This window comes from Parambassis ranga, chromosome 7, assembly GCF_900634625.1.
Source record: "Parambassis ranga chromosome 7, fParRan2.1, whole genome shotgun sequence".
NCBI classification, from domain to species: Eukaryota; Metazoa; Chordata; class Actinopteri; family Ambassidae; genus Parambassis; species Parambassis ranga.
Window position 1 is genome coordinate 11,887,004 of NC_041028.1, and position 19,672 is coordinate 11,906,675.

At 42.0% G+C, this 19,672-nt stretch overlaps 2 protein-coding genes across 12 annotated transcripts in view; one reads left to right on the plus strand and one right to left on the minus strand.

Annotated features, from left to right (window-relative positions):
- ccdc30 (coiled-coil domain containing 30) overlaps window positions 1–12,003 on the plus strand; it is a 14,692-nt gene extending 2,689 nt beyond the window's left edge. For 2 of the 8 annotated variants that reach the window (XM_028410619.1, XM_028410618.1), the window contains exons 2-28: window positions 141–362; window positions 899–1,081; window positions 1,173–1,293; window positions 1,528–1,718; window positions 1,910–1,987; window positions 2,127–2,204; window positions 2,723–2,879; window positions 3,161–3,232; window positions 3,660–3,775; window positions 3,852–3,964; window positions 4,045–4,237; window positions 4,410–4,505; window positions 4,680–4,808; window positions 4,906–5,043; window positions 5,233–5,411; window positions 5,608–5,875; window positions 6,305–6,427; window positions 6,867–7,037; window positions 8,052–8,261; window positions 8,586–8,743; window positions 8,857–9,022; window positions 9,117–9,238; window positions 9,319–9,460; window positions 9,584–9,720; window positions 9,854–9,971; window positions 10,169–10,236; window positions 10,317–12,003. In XM_028410619.1, coding sequence (XP_028266420.1) covers window positions 342–362; window positions 899–1,081; window positions 1,173–1,293; window positions 1,528–1,718; window positions 1,910–1,987; window positions 2,127–2,204; window positions 2,723–2,879; window positions 3,161–3,232; window positions 3,660–3,775; window positions 3,852–3,964; window positions 4,045–4,237; window positions 4,410–4,505; window positions 4,680–4,808; window positions 4,906–5,043; window positions 5,233–5,411; window positions 5,608–5,875; window positions 6,305–6,427; window positions 6,867–7,037; window positions 8,052–8,261; window positions 8,586–8,743; window positions 8,857–9,022; window positions 9,117–9,238; window positions 9,319–9,460; window positions 9,584–9,720; window positions 9,854–9,971; window positions 10,169–10,236; window positions 10,317–10,518 — 3,750 coding nt within the window. In that variant the 5' untranslated portion in view covers window positions 141–341 and the 3' untranslated portion in view covers window positions 10,519–12,003. Of the gene's footprint in view, window positions 1–140; window positions 363–898; window positions 1,082–1,171; window positions 1,294–1,508; window positions 1,719–1,909; window positions 1,988–2,126; window positions 2,205–2,722; window positions 2,880–3,160; window positions 3,233–3,659; window positions 3,776–3,851; window positions 3,965–4,044; window positions 4,238–4,409; window positions 4,506–4,679; window positions 4,809–4,905; window positions 5,044–5,232; window positions 5,412–5,607; window positions 5,876–6,304; window positions 6,428–6,866; window positions 7,038–8,051; window positions 8,262–8,585; window positions 8,744–8,856; window positions 9,023–9,116; window positions 9,239–9,318; window positions 9,461–9,583; window positions 9,721–9,853; window positions 9,972–10,168; window positions 10,237–10,316 lie in introns of those variants that run through there. The other 6 variants (XM_028410621.1, XM_028410622.1, XM_028410623.1 and 3 more) reach the window with 6 other exon arrangements.
- An 873-nt stretch (window positions 12,004–12,876) lies between these two features.
- znf362b (zinc finger protein 362b) lies at window positions 12,877–19,366 on the minus strand. 4 transcript variants are annotated; one of them, XM_028410642.1, is made up of 9 exons: window positions 19,047–19,366; window positions 16,824–16,887; window positions 16,314–16,548; window positions 16,114–16,218; window positions 15,273–15,591; window positions 14,874–15,098; window positions 14,684–14,762; window positions 14,429–14,587; window positions 12,877–14,302 (listed from the first exon to the last, which is right to left on the minus strand). In XM_028410642.1, exons 2-9 carry the CDS (start codon window positions 16,884–16,886, stop codon window positions 14,186–14,188), a joined length of 1,302 nt encoding a protein of 433 aa, XP_028266443.1. In that variant the 5' UTR covers window position 16,887; window positions 19,047–19,366; the 3' UTR covers window positions 12,877–14,185. The 4 variants fall into 4 exon arrangements, with proteins under 4 accessions (XP_028266443.1, XP_028266442.1, XP_028266440.1 ...); XM_028410641.1 differs by lacking the exon at window positions 19,047–19,366 and adding an exon at window positions 18,208–18,368; XM_028410639.1 differs by lacking the exon at window positions 19,047–19,366 and adding an exon at window positions 18,208–18,367 and having other exon boundaries at window positions 16,314–16,575.
- Window positions 19,367–19,672: the final 306 nt, after the last annotated feature.

Consider the following 19,672-nt stretch of genomic DNA (forward strand, 5'->3'; position numbering starts at 1 on the left):
TAGCCTCGGGTGACGCAGTGTAACTCAACTTTTGAATTACCTGTGCCTGTCTCTGCTAAAAGTGGGTTATCTGTAAGCTTGTAATTGCAGATCCTGACACGACTTGACAGTATTGTTCTAAAGAATTTTATCTTTTACAGTGGAGCACAAGAACACTGGACGTTGTCACGGATGAATTACATCAACAATGGGAACGATCAAGTTTGAAGAGCTGCTGGTGTTTTGCACATCACTGCAGACCATGGGATACTATGTTGGTAGAGTCGTTGCTTGGGATCAGTATCTTAACAACTAAGGAAAAAGTTCTCCACCCACAGATGCAGCTCCAACAGGCTTAATCCATGACCATGGATCATGAAGAGGTAACAACCATTCCCAGTCACTGTTAAGATGTTTTAGTGCTTGTTTGTTGGGGGTAAAAAAATCTTGCACCAACAGTCAACATTCACAGTATTAGGATGGTGGTCGTGGTTAATGTCTGACCAATTGGTATGGTGTTTAAGTACAACAGGCATCAGAGACCTGATACGTTGCCTGTGACAATATGTTGCATGTTGCTCGAGCTGCTCAGGTTACAGACCCTACAAAGTACAGTATTGAATTCTGCAACAGGTGTTTAGTGCTGGCTTGTGCCATGCAAGCAGATCAGTTTTCAGCAAATTGACAACCTTGATGTTGAACTTTTTGTTTATATTATGGTTGGTTAGCAGAATAATGATGATTTGATCATCATTATTTGATAATAATTGGATCTATTTATTGCCTCAGTGTATATAAATTATATTGTAGCAGACAAGCATGTGATAAAATGCCAAAGGCTGTTCAAATACAAGACCAAAATACTGAGATATAACAGTGCTTTACTGATAGATATATAATTTATTTTCTGGACCTTCAGGTGTTGACGGAGTTGGACCAGATTTCTATGCGGCTCCAGGAGGATGGCTTGCCTCCAGGAGCTGGTGCAGAGGAGAGGCAGTGCCACCTGTGGCAACTGCTGCTCAACAGTGAGGCAAAGCTTCAGTCAGGGAACCAGGAGCTGCAGAACCTGCGCACGCAACAGGCCATTGAGATGAAAGAGGTTAGACACTTCTTTAAGCAACTGTTGGTGCTGACTGGAGTGCTTATTTGGAATGGGATACAGGCCAGCATCATATTTTTATGTCCGTCAGGTGGAGAGCTATGTCGCACATATTCGTGGGCTGCTGGAAGAACGTGAGAATCTGACTGCAGAGTATGAGAGAGACAATGAACAGCTGCGACATGAGCTTCACCAGATCAGACAACAACAAGGTGAGTTCAGTGTATCTGAGGGTAATGGCCTACTGAAGTTTCTTAGCAGGATGTTTTAAGCACAGCATAGTTTTTCAACTTTTCAGGAGTCATTCGTGCATATTTTAAAGCAAGTATAATTACTTGTGTTTATGCTGGATCTGCTTCTACAGAACCTCATTTTGACTTGAATCTTATTTAACTGCATTACCAGACAAACTAATGACACCCAGAAGAAATCTGTCTTTCTCCCAGAGTGTCAGAGCAAGGAGTTGGCCGAGATGTTGGCTCAGGAGGACCTTGGGGAGATGGGTTTGAGCAGCCCCAGCGAACAGGTGGCCTACTTGCTTGTGGAGAGGGCCACATTGCTGGAAAGGCTTGAGGCTGCAGAGAGGAGACTGGAAAGTCAGAGTCTCACTGGCAACGTGAAGGAGTTTGACAACCAGGTAAAGCATTAGGCTGGTTTGAAATGTTTGACAGTGAAATGTTAGTACTTTGCTGGTCAACCTTCCCCCAATGTAAAGCTTAATATGAACAGTGAATGTACAGTCTGCAGTAATTATTGTAGTGATATGTAATGGTTAACTTTCCAATGCAAATGCAGAGACAGTTTTAAAGTGAGTCTCTGTCTGCGCAGGAGCATATTCATCACGTGAGGGAGGAGTTTAGGCAGCAAAGGGAGGATATGCAGAAAACCATAGATAGCATGACAAAGGTGAGGCGACTCTCCCGTTGCCCTGGCTAAATTACAACTCTGAATACGTTTAGAGGAAAAAACAGAACAGTTTTTTTTCTGGTTGATGTACACCTAGTTAGTAATCTGTGAAACTGCACACACTGATTTCTCCTTTCAGCAGTTTTCGTCCCAGAGTCCATGGAAGAAACTGTTTGGTCTGCGCAGGTCTGGCCAGAGCAAACACAATATTACCCCTGTAGGTTTCCATTTCACAGATAATACTAAGTAACTAACACCGATTTTGTAATTAAGAAGCCAAACTTGGACATCACTGGCTTGTTTCAGAAATACACTGACAATGTCAATGTAATTTATGCATGACCAATGTTTCAGTAACACGTTTGTGAATTCTTGGGGTTTTCTGGGAGCGATGCAGTTAAGGTGCTTATCCTGTAACTGACTGCTGTTGCATGTCATACCTTATTCTCACATCACTCAATGGAAAAATGTAAGTAATTGTAGTCGGCTGAACAGTAATGGCATGATACAGGTAATAGCATGTCTTTATTTTGTCCCACTGGTCTTTCTATGCAGCTAAGTGTGTCCTCAAATGTAACACAACTCATTTCCCCAGCTGTTTCCCAGGTCTGCAGCGATGATGAATCTTGTCCTCATTTGCATGCTCCCTACACCTGCATGTTACTTGAATCTCCTACCTTATCTACCACTCTTTCTCACCTCCTGCTCTAAGAATGCCTCATTCTTTTACATCAGGCCCACAGTGAGGAAATATCCCGAGAGAGAATTGAGAGACAGCGCCTGGAACGGGACCTTGAAGAGGCATCGAGGAGGTTGGCGATGGCCCATCAGGATATCCGCAGACTTACCAATGAGCTGGATGCTGCCAAAAACAACAACTGTGACCCAAGTGGTATGTTGCAAACACGTATTCCTCCATGAATTGTGGGTCCATGTTAGATTTTGTAAGCACTGAAAAGGCCTAACCACGAAGTCCCTAGTTTTCACATGTGGCTCCAGTATGTATGCATACAGTAGCTCTGATGATACTGAAATGTCAGTTACTCATCTACTCATAGATTTGGTTAGTAGACTTCACTTTGTATTTGCTTACAAAAATTGGCTTTTTAAAAATATTTTAGGGGTATAATATTCCTGCTTTATGGAATTAAAAAAATATGCTTATAATATCAGGATTTGAACTTCAAGAAACTGTCCAAGAAGTAGAGCACCTGAAGAAGGAAGTGGACAAACTGAAACACTGTGGTGAGATGGAGTGCTGTGAACATTCCTGAGACATTTTGTAACCATTTGAACTCTTCTCTGCCAAAAACTGATGTTTAGATTTGGGACTAGTGGCCTTGGAGATTGTTTATATAGTGCATTGGCACATTTTTACATTAAAAAGGGATTTTATGAAGAGCAAAGTGGTTGTTAGCGTAGATAACGAAACATAAAAAAGTCACCTAATCAGACAAGCATCTATTTTTAATGAAAAAGTAAAGAGGTTCTGCATGATGTGCTTGTGATTTATTTATTTATTTATTTTTTTAGGGACTACATTGGACATTCTCAATCCTAGTATAAGCATAATGCATATTAGATTTATAGTTACAGTGTAACAGTTTGTTTTAGATTCAAAAAGACAGAAATAAATCATATTATTTATGGTCATGCTTTTGTTTCTTCACAGACACGATGAGGCTTCAGCGAGCCAAAGAGCAAAACGACAGGCTAGATACTGAGAACAGAGCTCTGAGGGAGCGGGTGCGCATTATGGAGTCGGAGAAGAAAAATCTTCTGGTCCAGGTTAGGCATTTACTGAATTCACACCTGCAAAAGTTGTTGCAGCAGCATAGCATGGTTTGATGTTCTGTTTGTTCAGTTGACAACAAATGATGCTGCCAAAGGGGACCGAAAGGACAAGAGTATCGACCGTCAACCACAGAACAATCGGCCTGCCTTGTCTGCCCAGGAAAAGGATTCCATTCATAAACGGTAAATACTGTACAGTATTTCCTCAACAGCTACATTTATATCACACCTGCGCTCTCTGACTCACAATTATTTTCTGCTAGGTGCCATGAGGCCTTGGAAGATGGGTTTGTGCAAGTCAAAGAACTGCAGCGGCAAATCCAGAAGCAACGCAAGGAGCGGGAAGAGCTGGAAGAGAGGAACGAGGAGCTCGAGGCCCTGCTGGGGGAGGCGCAGAATGCCAGCAAGGAGGAGAGGCATCGCCATGAGGGAGAACTAGAGGGGCTGCACAGGAGGGTAATGAACAGAACTAAATTATTATTCAGCACAGCTTTACATGTTTTAACTGTTTATTACTCTAGATTAGAAATAATAACCTGGCATGTTCAAAATAGATTCACAGACACTTGTCTAGAGAGTATAATCATTTCAAGTCACAAGAATAATGAGTAATAATCTGACCGTGCAGATCAAAATGCTTGAGGCAGAGCTGAAGAAACACGATCCCCAAGAAAAACTGAAGAATGGGGAAGAGGTCAAAACTACGGAGTCCTATTTACAGTTGGTAAGAAATGAGTCATTACGTTTGCACTTAAATCATTCACAGTAAGAACACAATGACCTGGAGTAACCTCAGCTGTGGAAACTTTGAATATCGGTCTGCAAAGATTAAATAATGTTGAGGAGGTCAGTAACTCTATGGCTCATTGGAAGCTTTTTACTTTCATTATGTATAAAGCACCTAAGAGACAGCAGCCAGGAGAGGCTGGCTCTGCTAGAGGCTCGCCTGACTGAGGAGAAGGACTGGAGGAAACAGCTGGAGTTAGACCTCAGTGCTGCTCAGGCTGCCCTCAAAAAAGATAAGGAGGTAAAAACAACACACGACAGCCGAACATGTATGTGTAAATTACTGTTCTATCTATAGTTACAAACCACACAATGACTCTTCACTTCTCTGCACCAAGGCTTTACAGATAGGTGAGCGAGAGTTAAAGAAACTGAGACTTGAGGTCAACAGCCTTCAGACAGCGTGCCAACAAGGGAAAACGCTTATTAAGAGCCTCACCCAAGTAAAAGGAGAAAAAGCAGTTCTGGAGGAAAAGGTCAGTTTATATTTGCATGCCTGATTATTGCCTATGACACCTTGAACTTGACAAAATGCCAAGATGTCTCTTTATGGGCATAATTGGCTATAAATAACAGTAACATTTAAGGTGGGTTTTGGTAATGTCCAATGTAATAATGTACTATTAGTAACAGAAATCCACAAGTTGATGTTTGACTGCCCACAGGTAGCCCAAATGGAGCGTGCCCACAGCAGACTCCAGAGCGAGCTGCAACACTACAAGGACAGTAACCAGACCCAGGAAGACCAAAAGGAAAACAGGCTTCAGGTCAACCAGCTGCAGGAACAGGCAGACCGTCTGACTGCAGAACTCAGCAGCCTCCAGACAGCACACCATGCCCTGAGGTTCGTTTTTTGGTTCGAAGTTTAAAGCACTCAGTCATGCACAGTATTTTTTCAACATGGGTTGAATTAGTTAAGTGCTGGAAAAGAAGTGTTGGCCCTAGTGCAACTGGTACTGATATTTGTTCATGGCCAGTCACAAGATAAGACTGCAAGACAGAGTCTTTACTTGGTTTGCATATATGTGCGTATTTTCCAGGGATGAGATGGCCTCTAAGCGGCTGCAGGCTGCTGACCTCCAGGCCAAGCTAAGCTCCAGTGTACAGGAGAAGTTGGTGGCTGAAGGGGAGAAAGAGAGACTGGAGCTTGAGATACAGCATCTCAAAACGCAGCTGCAGTTGCATCAAGAGCAGCTCTCCTCTACAAAGGAAGCACTTAGTAACAGTCAGAATCCTGAACTTCACACAGCTAATGCAGAATCTACGTGTGGTCCAGTGGAGAAGACCCCTGATGAATGCCTGGATCAGGTAACGATGTGGAAAAATTCAAACATGATGATGGGTCTACCGTACCACTGCAAATAACTACATGTAGGTGATATGCAGCTAATTGGAATGGTGTTACAACAGTCTGTGGGTATCTCTGGACTGGATTCTTCTTAAATGCTCATCATTGTTATATGCCCAATATTGTTGGGATATTTAGGTCTGTGGAAGATAGATTGCATTTGGCAGCTCTCTTGATTCTATACTTTGCTAATGGTTTGTCAAAGGAAGGGATTGTATCTAATGTGGTAAATATATCTTGATTTGCAGTGTTTGAGGTGTCATACTGCCATAGTGTTCATGCATGTGAAGTGAGCTATCAGATTAAGGTCTTAAGGGACTTTCCTTCACATTATCTATATGTGTTTGTGTGTGTTTGTGTGTGTTGGGGTGCATGTGTTATGGCCATAGATTTCATGTTTGAGGCAAGAGCTGAATCATCTGCAGAGTAAGCTCGGGGAGGAACGGCGACTGGCCTCTCAGCACCAAATAGCCCTTCAGGCTCAGGTCAATGAAACCCAGGCACATATCAAGGTAATAACATATCCTTCAAATGGCTAAACAGCTAGCTGCATCTGTTATAGTTCATTTCTTACTGTCCCCTTGTTAAATGAGATGCCTTGGCCTGCTGGATATATTCTGAAAGTTCAGAGTTGGTTATCTGCAGCAGAAACTCTGGTCAGGTTTTCAGCTTTAGCCTTTGTAGGATGGAGCACCTAAATGGATACAACTTTGGACAAAAAGATCAACCAAAAATGATCCAATAATTGCATCAGCTCTACTACACCTTTATACTGATCTGAATGAAGTAACAATATTACAAAAGCAGGTTTCCAAACATGTAGCTACATTTGCATATGGCATTTCTGCTAATGTTCCTCTTACATGTATAATAAAAGCTGATGGTTAACACATAAATGTTTATCTGGAGAAATACACATGACACTGCAAACTGCTTTGTTTTCATCCTCAGTCCCAAGACTCAGTCCTGAGCCAGAAGGCGGAAGAGGTTAAACAGATGAAGCAAGACCTGCAGAGGGCCCAGAGCCTCTTTACCTCTGCAGAGAGAGAACTGCGCTACGAGAAGGAGAAGAACATGGACCTGAAGAGACACAACACTCTGCTGGACCATGAAAAACTCAAAGTTCGTAATTTAATTTCAATTTCCTGTGTGCTTCTGACATTTAGCACCTAATCATTATCTTATCCTTTCTCTTAAGCTGGATCCATACTCCGCGAGACAAAGACATTTTCCCCCCCTGCAGACGTTACGCCCACAAAATGACGTCATTTTTTGTCTCTGACCGCCCGCTGATCCGCACTCCTGTGCACAGGGTCCGGGCCGAACTTTGTCTTTCAAGGCTGTGCGGCAACCATGCTGTGATTGGTCGGAATTTATTGTGGGCGTGATGAAAGTGGAGAAGCGCAAGAGCCTCTCCAGGTATATAGGTAGGTGTATAAACAGCGCTGATTCAACAGATTTAGATAAGACCATACTGGTTTTGCATGATGAGCAATAAAAGAAAGAAAGAAAGGCAAGTCAGGGTGATTTGTCACCAATAACTCCAGACAGCCATTCACACATACCAGATGGTGACTGTTACCATTCTATATACTCCTACATACCCGGGCATAATAGGCTCGTTAACAATGTCTGTATATCTTTGCTATTGTTACTTTTAATGTCGCATCTTCACAGCTCATCACCGGACAGTTTGAAGTATCGCAGGCACATTGGAACACAGTAGATGTGCAAATGTGGTCATAAAGGCACAAACACTGAATCTTTGCTATTGTTACTTTTAATGTCGCATTTTCACAACTCATCGCCGGACATCTCACGCTGTTGCAGGCACCCTCTCTGTATAATGCCCTCTTGCCATGGCACACGTCCTTGTGGTGTGTTAAAAAACTCAGTAAAGTCTTTCCTTATAGTTTAGTGGGCGGGCCGTATGAGGAGTTCTGCACACACGCGTCTCGCGGAGTATGGTACCTCAGTGCGGAAAAGACCTTTTTTTTGTATCTCTTACCACCCGTGGAGCACGTTCTCCGCTCTTTGTCTCGCGGAGTATGGATCCAGCTTTAGTCACTCTATCTCTTCACTGTGAATGCTAATCACTGAGTAAATGTGAAACTAACAAGCACTTGTGCTCTACAGCTTTGTGCAGAGCAAAAGCAGGCCCAGACCAAACTGATCCAGGTGGAGCAGAAAGTCCAGACTCAGGTTGCTGAGTGTGAACGTCAACAACAGAAAATCAGGGAATTGGAGCTGGAGCTGGCACGCTCCGGCACGAACCGCAGTGCCACCACCAGTCTGCAGGAGGAACTGCAGTCTGAACGGGTGCGGGTCATTGCTGCCGACAAGAAGGTCAGTGCTGCCTCAAGGATACAGGTGTCCTACAACTATTTCTGGATAACAGTATTCTTCACAAAGACAAACACATTTTTCTAATCTAGTGTCTAATAGACAACTAGAATAGTTGACTAGTATCTACAAATTGAAACGCACTTAAAATTTAAGTGTGAGTGTAGTGTTGTGCAACTTTGTGGTTCTGTGCCTAAACGGATGGATTCTTTTGTGTGTCAGAAAATATGTGCTGTCTCACTTCCACTACCATTATAGTCTGTTTTAATGCATCACCCTGACACTTTGCCCTACTGAGTGATGCCTGTGTCTCTGTTGTGATGGAAGGTCTTGGATCTCCAGCAGCAGCTAAAGAATGTCCAGCACCAGCTGCGTGTGGAGGAAGCTCGGGCTGGTGAAAGCAGCCGCCTAGAGAGAGACAGCAGGGATCTGTCTGACACCTTATCAGCCTTGAGAGCCCAGCAACAGGAGGAGCACATCACCAGGTCACACAAAACACACACACATACTGCAATAGTGCAGCAATAATCAATAGCTTTCAAGTCCAAATTATGTATGAGTGATCACATGCTCAGCTTCTTTAATTCCTCTCTTTCAGGAAGGTATTAGAGCAGCGTGAGGAGGAGCTGCAGCAGCAGGTGCGCTCCTTGAGGCTGAAGGAGGCCTCCCTGACCAGAACAAATGCAGAGCTTAGTCACCGTGTTCAACAGCTGGATGCCCGTCTGTCCGTCCTGGAGGCTGAGCTTAGAAAGGCCAGAGAGGAGGTGAGCAATGGTGTACAACTCTTCATCTGGTGTCATTGATACTGCACAGATCTGGACAGGTGTGGATTGGAATGCGTCTTAATTCTGTTTTCAGGCAAAAGATAGTCTGAAGTCCAACCTCACACTGCAGGAGGGGCTAGTGGCTAGTCAGCAGGAGTGTGAAAGACTGCAGGGGGAGGTCCAGCAGCTTCTCCTCCAACTTGATGCACAAGTCAGGTAAGACATCATTATATATACTTTGTATTCCGAATTATAAAATGAACTCACCTGTTAATGTCCCTTCTCCACCCAACCAGGAAGTACAACGAAAAGCAGAGTCTGCACAAGACCAAGCTGCGTCAGGCCAAGCAGATGTTCCTCAAGACGACAGCACAGAGAGACTGCACCATCCAGAAACTGGAGAATGACCTGGCTCTGACCTGCAGCCTCTCACACAAGGTCACACAAAAATGACAAATTCCCTTATAAGTTTTTTTACTTTTAAATATTGCTGAAGGTATTTCCTTGAATTTTTAAATGAAGTTCCTTTTTTTCTTTTGCCTCCTCCTTGGTGGCTGTTAGGAGAAGGAGAGGGTTCATACTGTGATGGAGGAAAATGAGAAGCTTTTGGAGGAAAAGAGGGAACTGTTGCAGAAAATCAGCGAGGCTGAGGAAATGGGCAGCAATGGCATGAGGACAGCCTCAACAGTCCAACACAGGTATCTTATCTTAAAATACACACATGCATAATTAAATCCCCTGTTAACTGCACCACTTTTTGTTAATTAGCCATGTGCTTTTGTTGTTGTTTTTTTTGTTTGTTTTTTACGTGTGAATTTTAATTTGTTTAAGGGTCAATGTGTTAGAAGTGGAAAACCGACAACTACAAGACCGAACCCTAAAGCTCTCCAATCAAGTTAGCTCATTAGAGCGTGCCCTGAAGAGCGTCCAGTCACTCTACAGCCTGGAGGTAAAACATTGTAAACATTGTTTTGGACCAACCAAAGTTCTATGGTTGTATTTGTGATTTTATTTGGTTTGTCTCATACAGGGTTAGTAAGAATTTTATAGTGTTTACCATGTGGCTGAACATGGTTATTCATGGATTGATACTTTTAACCCTACTTTGATTTTAATGCGATGAAGCCTAATGTTCAATGTGTTTAGCAGAATGCCAAAAAACTGGTGCCCTCTGAGGGTCTTTCTGATAGTCTTCTACATACATCTGCTCTAAGGTAAGGCAAATGTTGTTGAACTGATATATTGATTGTACTTTGGGGGCTGGCACATCACCAGTGGTTTGTCATATCATCAGTCTGACGTCAGGTTCCTGTGACATCCTGGATGCAATCTGTCGTGTAAAGATGGGTGAGCATGTGGTGGTGGACGGCACCCGCACAAATATCTCCTCTCGCCAGCTATCCGAGCAGGGATACCTAAATCTCACTTCACCATTGGTTCCTCCAGCTCCGAACAAAGGCAAAGAGGACAGGGCTGATAACAGTGACCAGGTATGAGTGGTGGTCAGATATCCTACTGTAACATCTACCACTTCCACTGCAGACAGAAAATCTGTATAACATTGAGGAAATAAACACAAAGAATGCAAATAATAATAAAGACAGGGAGCTTCCACTGTAGTTCTGCTCAGGTATTGTGAAAAGAAGAGTCTAGTATTGGCCTGTTTTTTTTTTATCCAGGTCAAGTGAGAATTTTAGGATTGGGGGAAAAAGAGACTGTGCCAGTGTCAATCGTTTTTTTGTTACATATTTTAAAGAAAACAGTGCTTCAAAACAATCACAGACATTGAAAGCCTCTTTTTGACCCTTGTTAAATATTTTTATAGACTACAGGAGAAGATGTTACATGTGAAATGAATGTGAGACATGTGATGAGGGATATTTGAATGGGACTTGTTTAACACTGAGCACTTTATAAGATGTTATACTTGTGTTTACATTAGAGAAAATGTAGCAGCGAAACACAATACTGGGATATTGATGGTGTGCATTTCAGATTCAATCTAGGCAGGCCTAAAAAGGCCTATGTTGTTTTATAATTATGGTATTACTGTGTCAAAAAAGAAGTATACACGACTTCATAATAAGGTCAAAAGATAATGTTTTAAAATGTTTGGCCTAACTGTGGTACGCTGGTGTTGAATACTGGGTTTCATTGGCCATTCTTAAAGCATTTCAGGTACAGCCATTCCAGTATACACAGCCTGTAGTTTGCTATTTGAAATAGATCCAGAAAGTCATGAAAAAAACAGAATTCCAGACGTTTCTTTGTCTATTTTGATTTTCCCAAGCTGTTATTTTACATTGGTCAACCACAAATGGTTCCCTTAGGGACGCTCAGTCAGAAAGTACTTAGGTTTAGGCTGCATAGACCATTAGCAGAGTGTGTGCTTTGTACATGGCATTACTACTATTGTTTTATCAGTAACACTTAAACACAGGAGAAACAGCTGTCTTTGGTTTTGTCTTAAATGTGCCTAAAATGATGAAGTGCGTAACTTTATCTTGCTGCTTTGTGAAAACCAGGGTGACACAGTTTATTGTGTAATATAGGAAATGAGTACATGTGTCGTTCAGTTTGATGTCATTTCCTTTCCTTCCTTCGTTATATTTTTGTTTTTGAGTAATTGAAAATAGTTAGTCAGAACTGTCTAGGAAAATGGGCAACATCAGCAGTTAAATCAGCCTGAGGAGTTTATAATCAGACATCATCAGGACATCGTGGAAACGGTGAGGGGAAGGTGCTCAGGCAGCTCTCAGACAAGTGTTGAACTCAAATACCAAAACAACTTTTCACATGATGTATTACTCCTGTTCTTCTAGCTTGGGCCACAGCCCCCTCCCCTCCTCATATGTCTAATAATGACAAAACCCTAAAGGACACAGTCCATAAGAAACTTTGACTTTTGTGGTATCTGTACGAGGACATTTTTAAACATAAATTTATTTTCATAAATAAAAGCTAATAAATAGCAAATCTGATTCTTGTTTTTTTCCTGTTGCTGAAACAGTTAATGGTACAAATCAAGAAATCTGTGATTAATTTATAACAGTCTGTTTATTAAAACAAGGTAAAGATACAAAGCTTTTTTTTCCTTTTTTTTTAAACATTGATAACCTTAGTTTAACTTCTCAGTCTTGGCTGTGCATATTTAGTTGTCTAGAAACTGTATATGAAACCACAATGCAAGACAGGAAAAAGTGTAATAAATCTACGTCATATCTTTTTTTTTTATAGAGAACATGGGTTAAACAGTTATACAGATTACAGCTCAGGAACTCCATGCGGAAGGAAAAAAATAAAATAAAAAGTCTACACGACTGAATACTGCAGAACACAATACAGAGTAATGAAAATGGGATGATAAAACAGTTAAGGCTTACATGTAAATAACTGATATAAAACATGAATATTAATAACATACAGGTAAACTAAAATAATTACAGTAAGTTCATACATAAACGTTTACAAAACCCAAACATGTTTATGAAGACTGAAAAATAGGTACTATAAATGAGTAACATGTTTTACAGTACAGCAACATGTACATTTTTTTCCCATTATCTCAAAAAGAGAGAGTAAGTTGAAGAGGCAGGGTCTGTTGTTGGCGTAAATGTGTCTTCAGGCCAGTGGCTTGAGTAATAAGTTTTTATTCTTTTGAAAACATACTATATACTGTATATGTATTTTACATTATTCTCAGTTCCATCTCAAACGCAACGTGAAGCCGTAGCACCTTTTTTTCTTAAGTGCCCTGAAGAATACAGGGAACCCTATTAGTACCATTCAGAGGTTACAGTTACCGTAAAAATACAACAAACAATACTGTGTACAATTTAAAAAAAAAAAAAAAAAAAAAAAAAAAAAAAAAAAAAAAGCAATACTAAAAAGGAAAAATAGGAGATTCACCTCTGCATAAACTACTGAATATGACTTGTACTGCAGTTTATTCCAAATGGGTAAAGCTTATTAAAGATTAAAAAATAAATCTTAACTGGGTTAGAATAGCTGTACAGTAACTTCACATTTTGGTCCGATGTTTAGATTTAAAATTTATCACTCAAGTTAAATTGAATCTCAGCTGAAGAGTATTTAAACAATGGTTGAGTGGAGTGATGCTGGCACTGATACATGTGCAATGTGTTTACTTCTAATTCTTAGAAAATAAAGAGTCAAAGCTTAACGGAACAGGAAGAGCAGCCATACACTCTTAAGAAAAGATTTGCTTTCTTTTAAACCTCAGCAAGGTTTCATTTATGGCACAAGCTACTGGGACACAAGGAAAGCTGACAAAAGCCGTGTTTTTTGAACATCATAAAGGTGCTGTAAAGGTGAATGTCAAATATGGAGTGAAAGATTTTGGAAATTAAAAAAAAAACATTCATCTTTCTTCCCTTCCATGTTGTTGCTCTGTTTTGTTTTTTTGCAACTTCTTAATACAATCATTACATTTTTCAATTGTCACCTACTGATTGCCACTCTTCAAATTTAGATGACCCTGTCCTTGCACAAAAAAAGTGAGTTAAAACAAAGAAGGTAACAGAAAAGACTGTTATGTGAACACAGTCAGTACTCTTAGCTGCCATGAGTAATGCCCTTTGGCATTTTCCATCCAACAAGATTGAAACAATTTGAGCCAAAACCACAAGGCCTAAAAAGTGCTTTAAGATTATCTTTGGATGTCTCCAGAATACACCCAGCAAACATTTTTTTCTTTTTACCGCTTTCTCAATTCTTTGTAAGGGCAAATATCATCTGGCACATTTTGGAAACCCATTTCATGGAAGAGCAACAAAAAAAATTAAAATAAAATAAAAAAAACAACTAAAACATTTCTAATGGCCAATGCATCCGGCAGTTTACATGACGCTTACGAAAGTGCTTATTAAATCTGACGCAAGACATTCTTTGCTGCTTGATCTCCTGGACAACACCAAGCTGTATTGTTACATTCACAAAATAACGCTGTGCTCTTTTCTGACAGACAGCCCCGTGTCAAGACGCATGGAGGCAGGTCTGTTTACTGGATCTAAACCTGAATGCTTATGTCAGCTGTCATAATGCTAATGTAAGCCTTATGTAGGTGGCCATGGGTGCAGGGCCCTCTAAGCTCCAGCCGGATGCAGACTCGGAATTCTTGCTGCCGAACAACCTCCGGGGGGCTCAGATTAGGGAGATGCGTATGGGGATGCTGGGGGACTCGGTCCTCTGGGGGGACTGGTGGCTCACTAGGTGCTCCACCACCGTGTGTTTGGACATGTGCTTCATAAGGTAGGTCTCCTACAAATTAGTAAAAACACAAACATGGAGAAATTAAATCACTGCCATGAGGAAAGAATCTAATTATTAATACCACATTATCAGTGTAAACAGTCTCAAGGCATGCTGGGAAGATGTTTTACTCACTGAGGTGTATGCCCGGCCGCACATGCTGCAGCAGTAGGCCTTAGCGTTTTTGATGGCATGCGCTGACAAGTGGATCTGCAATGATGCAGAATCTGAGTAGGCACGGTAGCAGTTGGGACATTTATACGGCTTGTCTTTGTTGTGCTGCCTCTGGTGGGACTGTCGGGGAAAGAGACACACAAAAGTTGCAAAAGAAGTCCATTTTGCTTGAATGTCTGTCAAGGAATCTTCAGGAAAAGAACAATTCCAACTAACCTGAAGGTTGGACAGCTGGGTAAAAGCCTTTTCACATCCAGGGTGAGCACATTTATAAGGCCTATCGCCAGTGTGGATTCTGTGGCATAAGAAGGATACATGTGAGTGATGTTTATATGCCTATATTATAGGTACGTCCTCCAACTAACTAATTCATTGTTCCCTTCATTGTGTTTTCAGTTTGACCGACCTAGTGTGCTGCTGCAGGTGTGACAGCTGACGGAACGAGTTCTCGCAGTAGGAGCAATGGTAGGGTTTAATCCCCAGGTGGATGCGCAAGTGCTGCGACAGGTAGGAGGCATTGGCAAACGTCTTGGAGCAGTGGGGACACTTGTGTGGTTTGGCCTCTGTGTGGGACTTGGAATGAATCTGCATCTCTGACTTGGTTAGGAAGGTGAGTGGGCAGACTTTGCATCTTGGGACAGAAAAAAAAAATGCAAACCAGTGATCAGATCAGAAAGTTGAACATCAGACTTTTGTGTTACAGTTCCAACAGACCAGTGTCAATCTGTGAATTGGCTTTGCACAACCAACTCTAATATCTTCCGCAACAAGAAGCAGTAAAAACTGAAAAATTCTTGTGTCCAACCTGTACGTTTTTCCCTCTTTGGGTGCCACGGTGACACAGCCTTGGTCAGCTAGGATGGGGTAGGGCACCACTAACAAAGGGCCAGATGTGTTTTCAGCCTTGATCTTCTTTCTTCCCCGAGGTGCCTTTGGAGGAGGACCCAACAGTCCTGCCAGGCCCCCAGACTTCATGTGATCCATGCCAGGACCGCTCGCTAGCCCAGAGATGATATTTACAGAGGGGGCACCGCCCAAACGGTTTTGGCTGCTGGAGGTCGGGGTCGTAGGTGTCAGGGCCTCTGAGGTGCTGTGGCTGTCGGGTCGAGATGACGGAGCAAGACCTACAGAGGTGCGGACCAGAACTACATTAGCACACTACTTATATAACATTACACATGACTTGAGGGTTCATACACATAATAGGTGTTCCAGTTTTAAATAAATGATACACAGAAGTTTTTCAGTCCTCTTTTTTCATCCTACTACTGAGTCCTGTTCACTTCAGTGTAATATAATCAGACTCTCACACCTTGGAGGCATTAAATCTATTAAAGAGAACAGCCATACTTGACACAGGAGTGAAAATCTGGCCGTCAGAGAGAGAGAGAGGATGCTATTAAAACTGTGTAACTATGTGAATAACAGTGCATGTAGAAATATCGGTGCACGAGAAATCTGACTGTAAGACAAAATATTACTAAAAATAGAAGACAGAAACGTCAAAACCCTGTTTGTTACCTACTTAGCAAACAGCCTTCCCAACTCTAATACCAACTTAAGTGTGTGTGTCCACCTCTACCATGACATGTGTATTAGGACTAACACACATTCGTCATATACATGCCACACAGTGATTGCAGTACCTGAGCGATGGTTAACCCGGCCTGGTTGCTCAGTGAGCTGTCTCATGTGCCAGTCTTCCCATAATCCCTTGGCCTTCACTGCTGACTTATCGTCCATATTTCCATCTGGAAGTTGTGAGGTAGTGAATATTAATCACAAAATATGTTGCAACCCTGTACAATCAGTTGAACATCTTCTTGGTGCTAATGAAAGACTGTACCTGGCCCAGAGCTGGAGGCGGGCCGAGCGTGCAGAGCTATGTCCGGCTGTCCCGAGCCCTGCGGCTGCGGGTGGTGGCCCGGCACCTGCTGGGGCTGAGGTTTTTGCACCGGCATGCCGTGCTGAGCGCTGCCGTCCGGAGACGAGGTGGGCACCAGCAAAGGCTGCTGAGAAGGGGTGGAGGTAGGCGGCAGGTGTAGTGGGCGAATCTTCTCAGCCATCAGCTGCTCCTTGATCTTGTTAATGAGGACCAGGTTATCCAGCTGAAAGGTTTAACGGGTCATGCTCAACAGAAAACAGCCACCGTGTGTGAATGTCGTTCATGCCACCAAAACACACATTACGACCGAGGACACCGACAGGTTCAGTGTTTTTCTTTAATGACCTGTCACAAACTCCCAAACTGAGTTTGTTTTAGTGAATGCTGAATGGCTGAAGAGACATTCACACATGGAAACAAATAGCAGTGAAGGGAAATGTCACAGTAATTATGTGTTATGGGTGTAATTACCTGGCCTGGCATGGATGGTGGCGGCGGCCAGAAGTACGGGTTGTTAAATCGAGGCTCCGCCATTCTGCAAGAAATATTCTATTAGTCATATGTCAATGTTTTACCTACTGACCTGTTCAAAGTATGATAAGGCTTTGTTATTGTTTTTAAAACAGATTACATATTTTAACATTTTGAATGAAATTGCAACTATTTTGAAAACCTGCAGGCAGACGATCTGATGCTGACAGGCATCTTAATTCACACTAACTGCATGCTGCCCATGTCACAAGTTTCATGCTTCATGTACAAAAGATGACATTTTTTTATGTCCGCAGATGAGGTCTTGTTATGTTTTAAAGGGAGGAGGTAAATCTGAGAAGATGCCTAATTTGAAGGTAGATTCCAGCTCTATAAAAAAATGTAGTTTGAAATGACACATAACATCTTGACCTGCAAATGTATGCAGAATGTAACTAAAACTCTGATAGTCATCTGAATATAGACATGACTTTTGCAAAGTCTGACGTTAATATGGAAAAAGATGATGCAAGCCGAAAAGAACATGGCAGTTATTTAAATCTCATGGTCAGGTTACACCTAAAAGTGCTCACTCTAATGCCCTATCACAACAGCCCTATGCTCCCCTGCCCCACTGAACAGACGCCTGTGATTGGGAGAAGTCAAAAAAACTCAAGTCACTTACTCAGAATAGTAATATGCTCATTAATATCGGCTCAATATCCTCAGAGTGCAGGGACAGTATGGGGGTTATTTTTAAAAAGTGTGGTTAGCATTCGCCGCTTTGCCTAATTTAGGAAATGTGATGTATTTGCTTTGCATCTATCAATAGATTTGAGTTATTACATGCTTGTTGTTGTCTGATTTTCCTACTTTTGCCCATGTAGCAGTGGTATGGTTTAAAAATCCAGACATTTGACGGCAGGTGCAGTATTAACCCAACTTTATGCTGAATAAACAGATTAATAATGAAAACAATCATACTATATATATATATATATCTGATTTGTAGTTATGAACTGACATGAATATGAGTTGAACAATGTGATTTTTAATGTAAGTGTATTTTCTCATCTTTTACTGTATCTCACTCCCAATCTTCCTCGGGAGGAGTTTGTCATCTCCATGACAACTGAGAAAACAGCATCCTCTGAGGAAGATGCAGGTTAATAGTGGGGTGTGAGGGGGGGGGGGCACATTGAACACTGAGAGATTTATAATTAATAGTAAAAAAAATAATAATGACATAAAAAACAAGTAAACGTAAACACAGTAATAAAGGCAGAGTTTGGATTGAGTGTAAAAACTTGCTGTGTTTCATTATAAGTCAGAGTGTGTAAATCAGGCCTAGCGCAGCTCAACTAGCAGCTTTAAATAAACACACCTTCCCTGCATGTTTCCTGCTCTGTTTATATGATAAAATCACATTCCGACAGAGCCCGGGTCGTCCTGCGCACACATGAAGCTCCTCTGCTCCTTTTGTCTGAATTCCTCAAAATAAGTGGACGTCGCTTTAAATTTCTACATAAACGTAACGAGAGAAAAAAACTTTGCCTTCTTGGACTTTTCGGACATGTCTTGTGTCTCAGAGCTCCTCTGGACTCTGACAGACGGAGGATTGTGCGGATCGAGGCTCCCGGTGCGCCTCAGACATTCTCAGACAGTTTTCTTAAAACATTTCCAGACAAAAGAGAAACAAAAATGGCAGCCTTATTTTTATAAGGCGGGACGCCATATTCTGCAGACCCCAAAATTTTAGGAGCATGAACGTCTTGTCGTGAGACCGGTGTTGGGGATGAAGAGGCGACCGGTGACCGACACAAAAGTGTGTTTATCATGTCAAAGGCATGAATGATTGTTTACGGCGAATTGCAGGTTTGAATAGCCCGGCCTCCCCACCTCTTAAAAAAACTGACACTTCCTACAACAACCATGCCCTGCAAAAACAGCACGGAAACGGACATGCTGGGCTCATCACAGCGGCTAAAACCACCCAGACGATGAGTCCGGGTGTAAAAACAAGCGGCGCGCATTGCCTCCCCTCCCGACAGACGCTGTGCCATCTTTACCAAATTTCACTTTTTAGGGCTGCTTTTTTTTACATTCTGTAACTTTTGGACGAATCAAAGGGCAGAAATAGCGTTTTGTGCACGATGTGTGGGAGGATATCGCTTATGAGAGCAATGCACGGCAATGAAAAGAGGAAAAGACATGCACAAATACCTTGTGTCCTGGTTGCAGATATTGTCTTGCGAGTACAGCTATAATATAAAAGGTTGATGTTCTTTCTGCCTCTAGTCGGACCACCGCTTCCGGGTCGCTTTGTTCACTTCTGGGTGCTGCTGCAGACTCGCAGTACAGTACACACACACGCACACACACAATCACACATACACATACACAGAGGGAGATTATTTGTTGTATATGTTGCTTTTTGGATTTTTGTACGCGACGACCCACTTTATTCAGGTTTAAAAGGCAGCGTTTTGTGTTGTGTCAGTGCGTGTTTAGGATTTAGCAGATCGGAAGGACTAGAGGAGGAGGAGGAGAGAAGCACGCTGAAATAGCATCGGAACAAAAACACTTCCGAGGCTGCTGCGTGTTGTAATCTGCAGAATGCATCAGGAAATATGATTAATATGCAGCTTGAAATGTTGAATATTTGAATGTTGACATGTAAATACCTCACAGTTAACAACAATGAATTATTAATTTACAGGTCAAAACTTTATTTATAAATTAACGCGTCAGCATTTATATATGCAGTACATTGTATACCACAGTCTGCTTTGCCTCATGAGGGGCCACTTTCACACAGACTGACAGGACTGCAGGGGCCAGTTAATTAA

What these genes read in the sequence shown, in the direction of transcription:
- znf362b (XM_028410639.1), bottom strand. An exon ending in CCGGGTTAACCATCGCTCAG is followed by an intron (nt 15,592 to 16,113) that starts GTACTGCAATCA and finishes GCACCTCTGTAG; the next exon opens with GTCTTGCTCCGTCATCTCGA. An exon ending in AAAGAGGGAAAAACGTACAG is followed by an intron (nt 15,099 to 15,272) that starts GTTGGACACAAG and finishes TTCTGTCCCAAG; the next exon opens with ATGCAAAGTCTGCCCACTCA.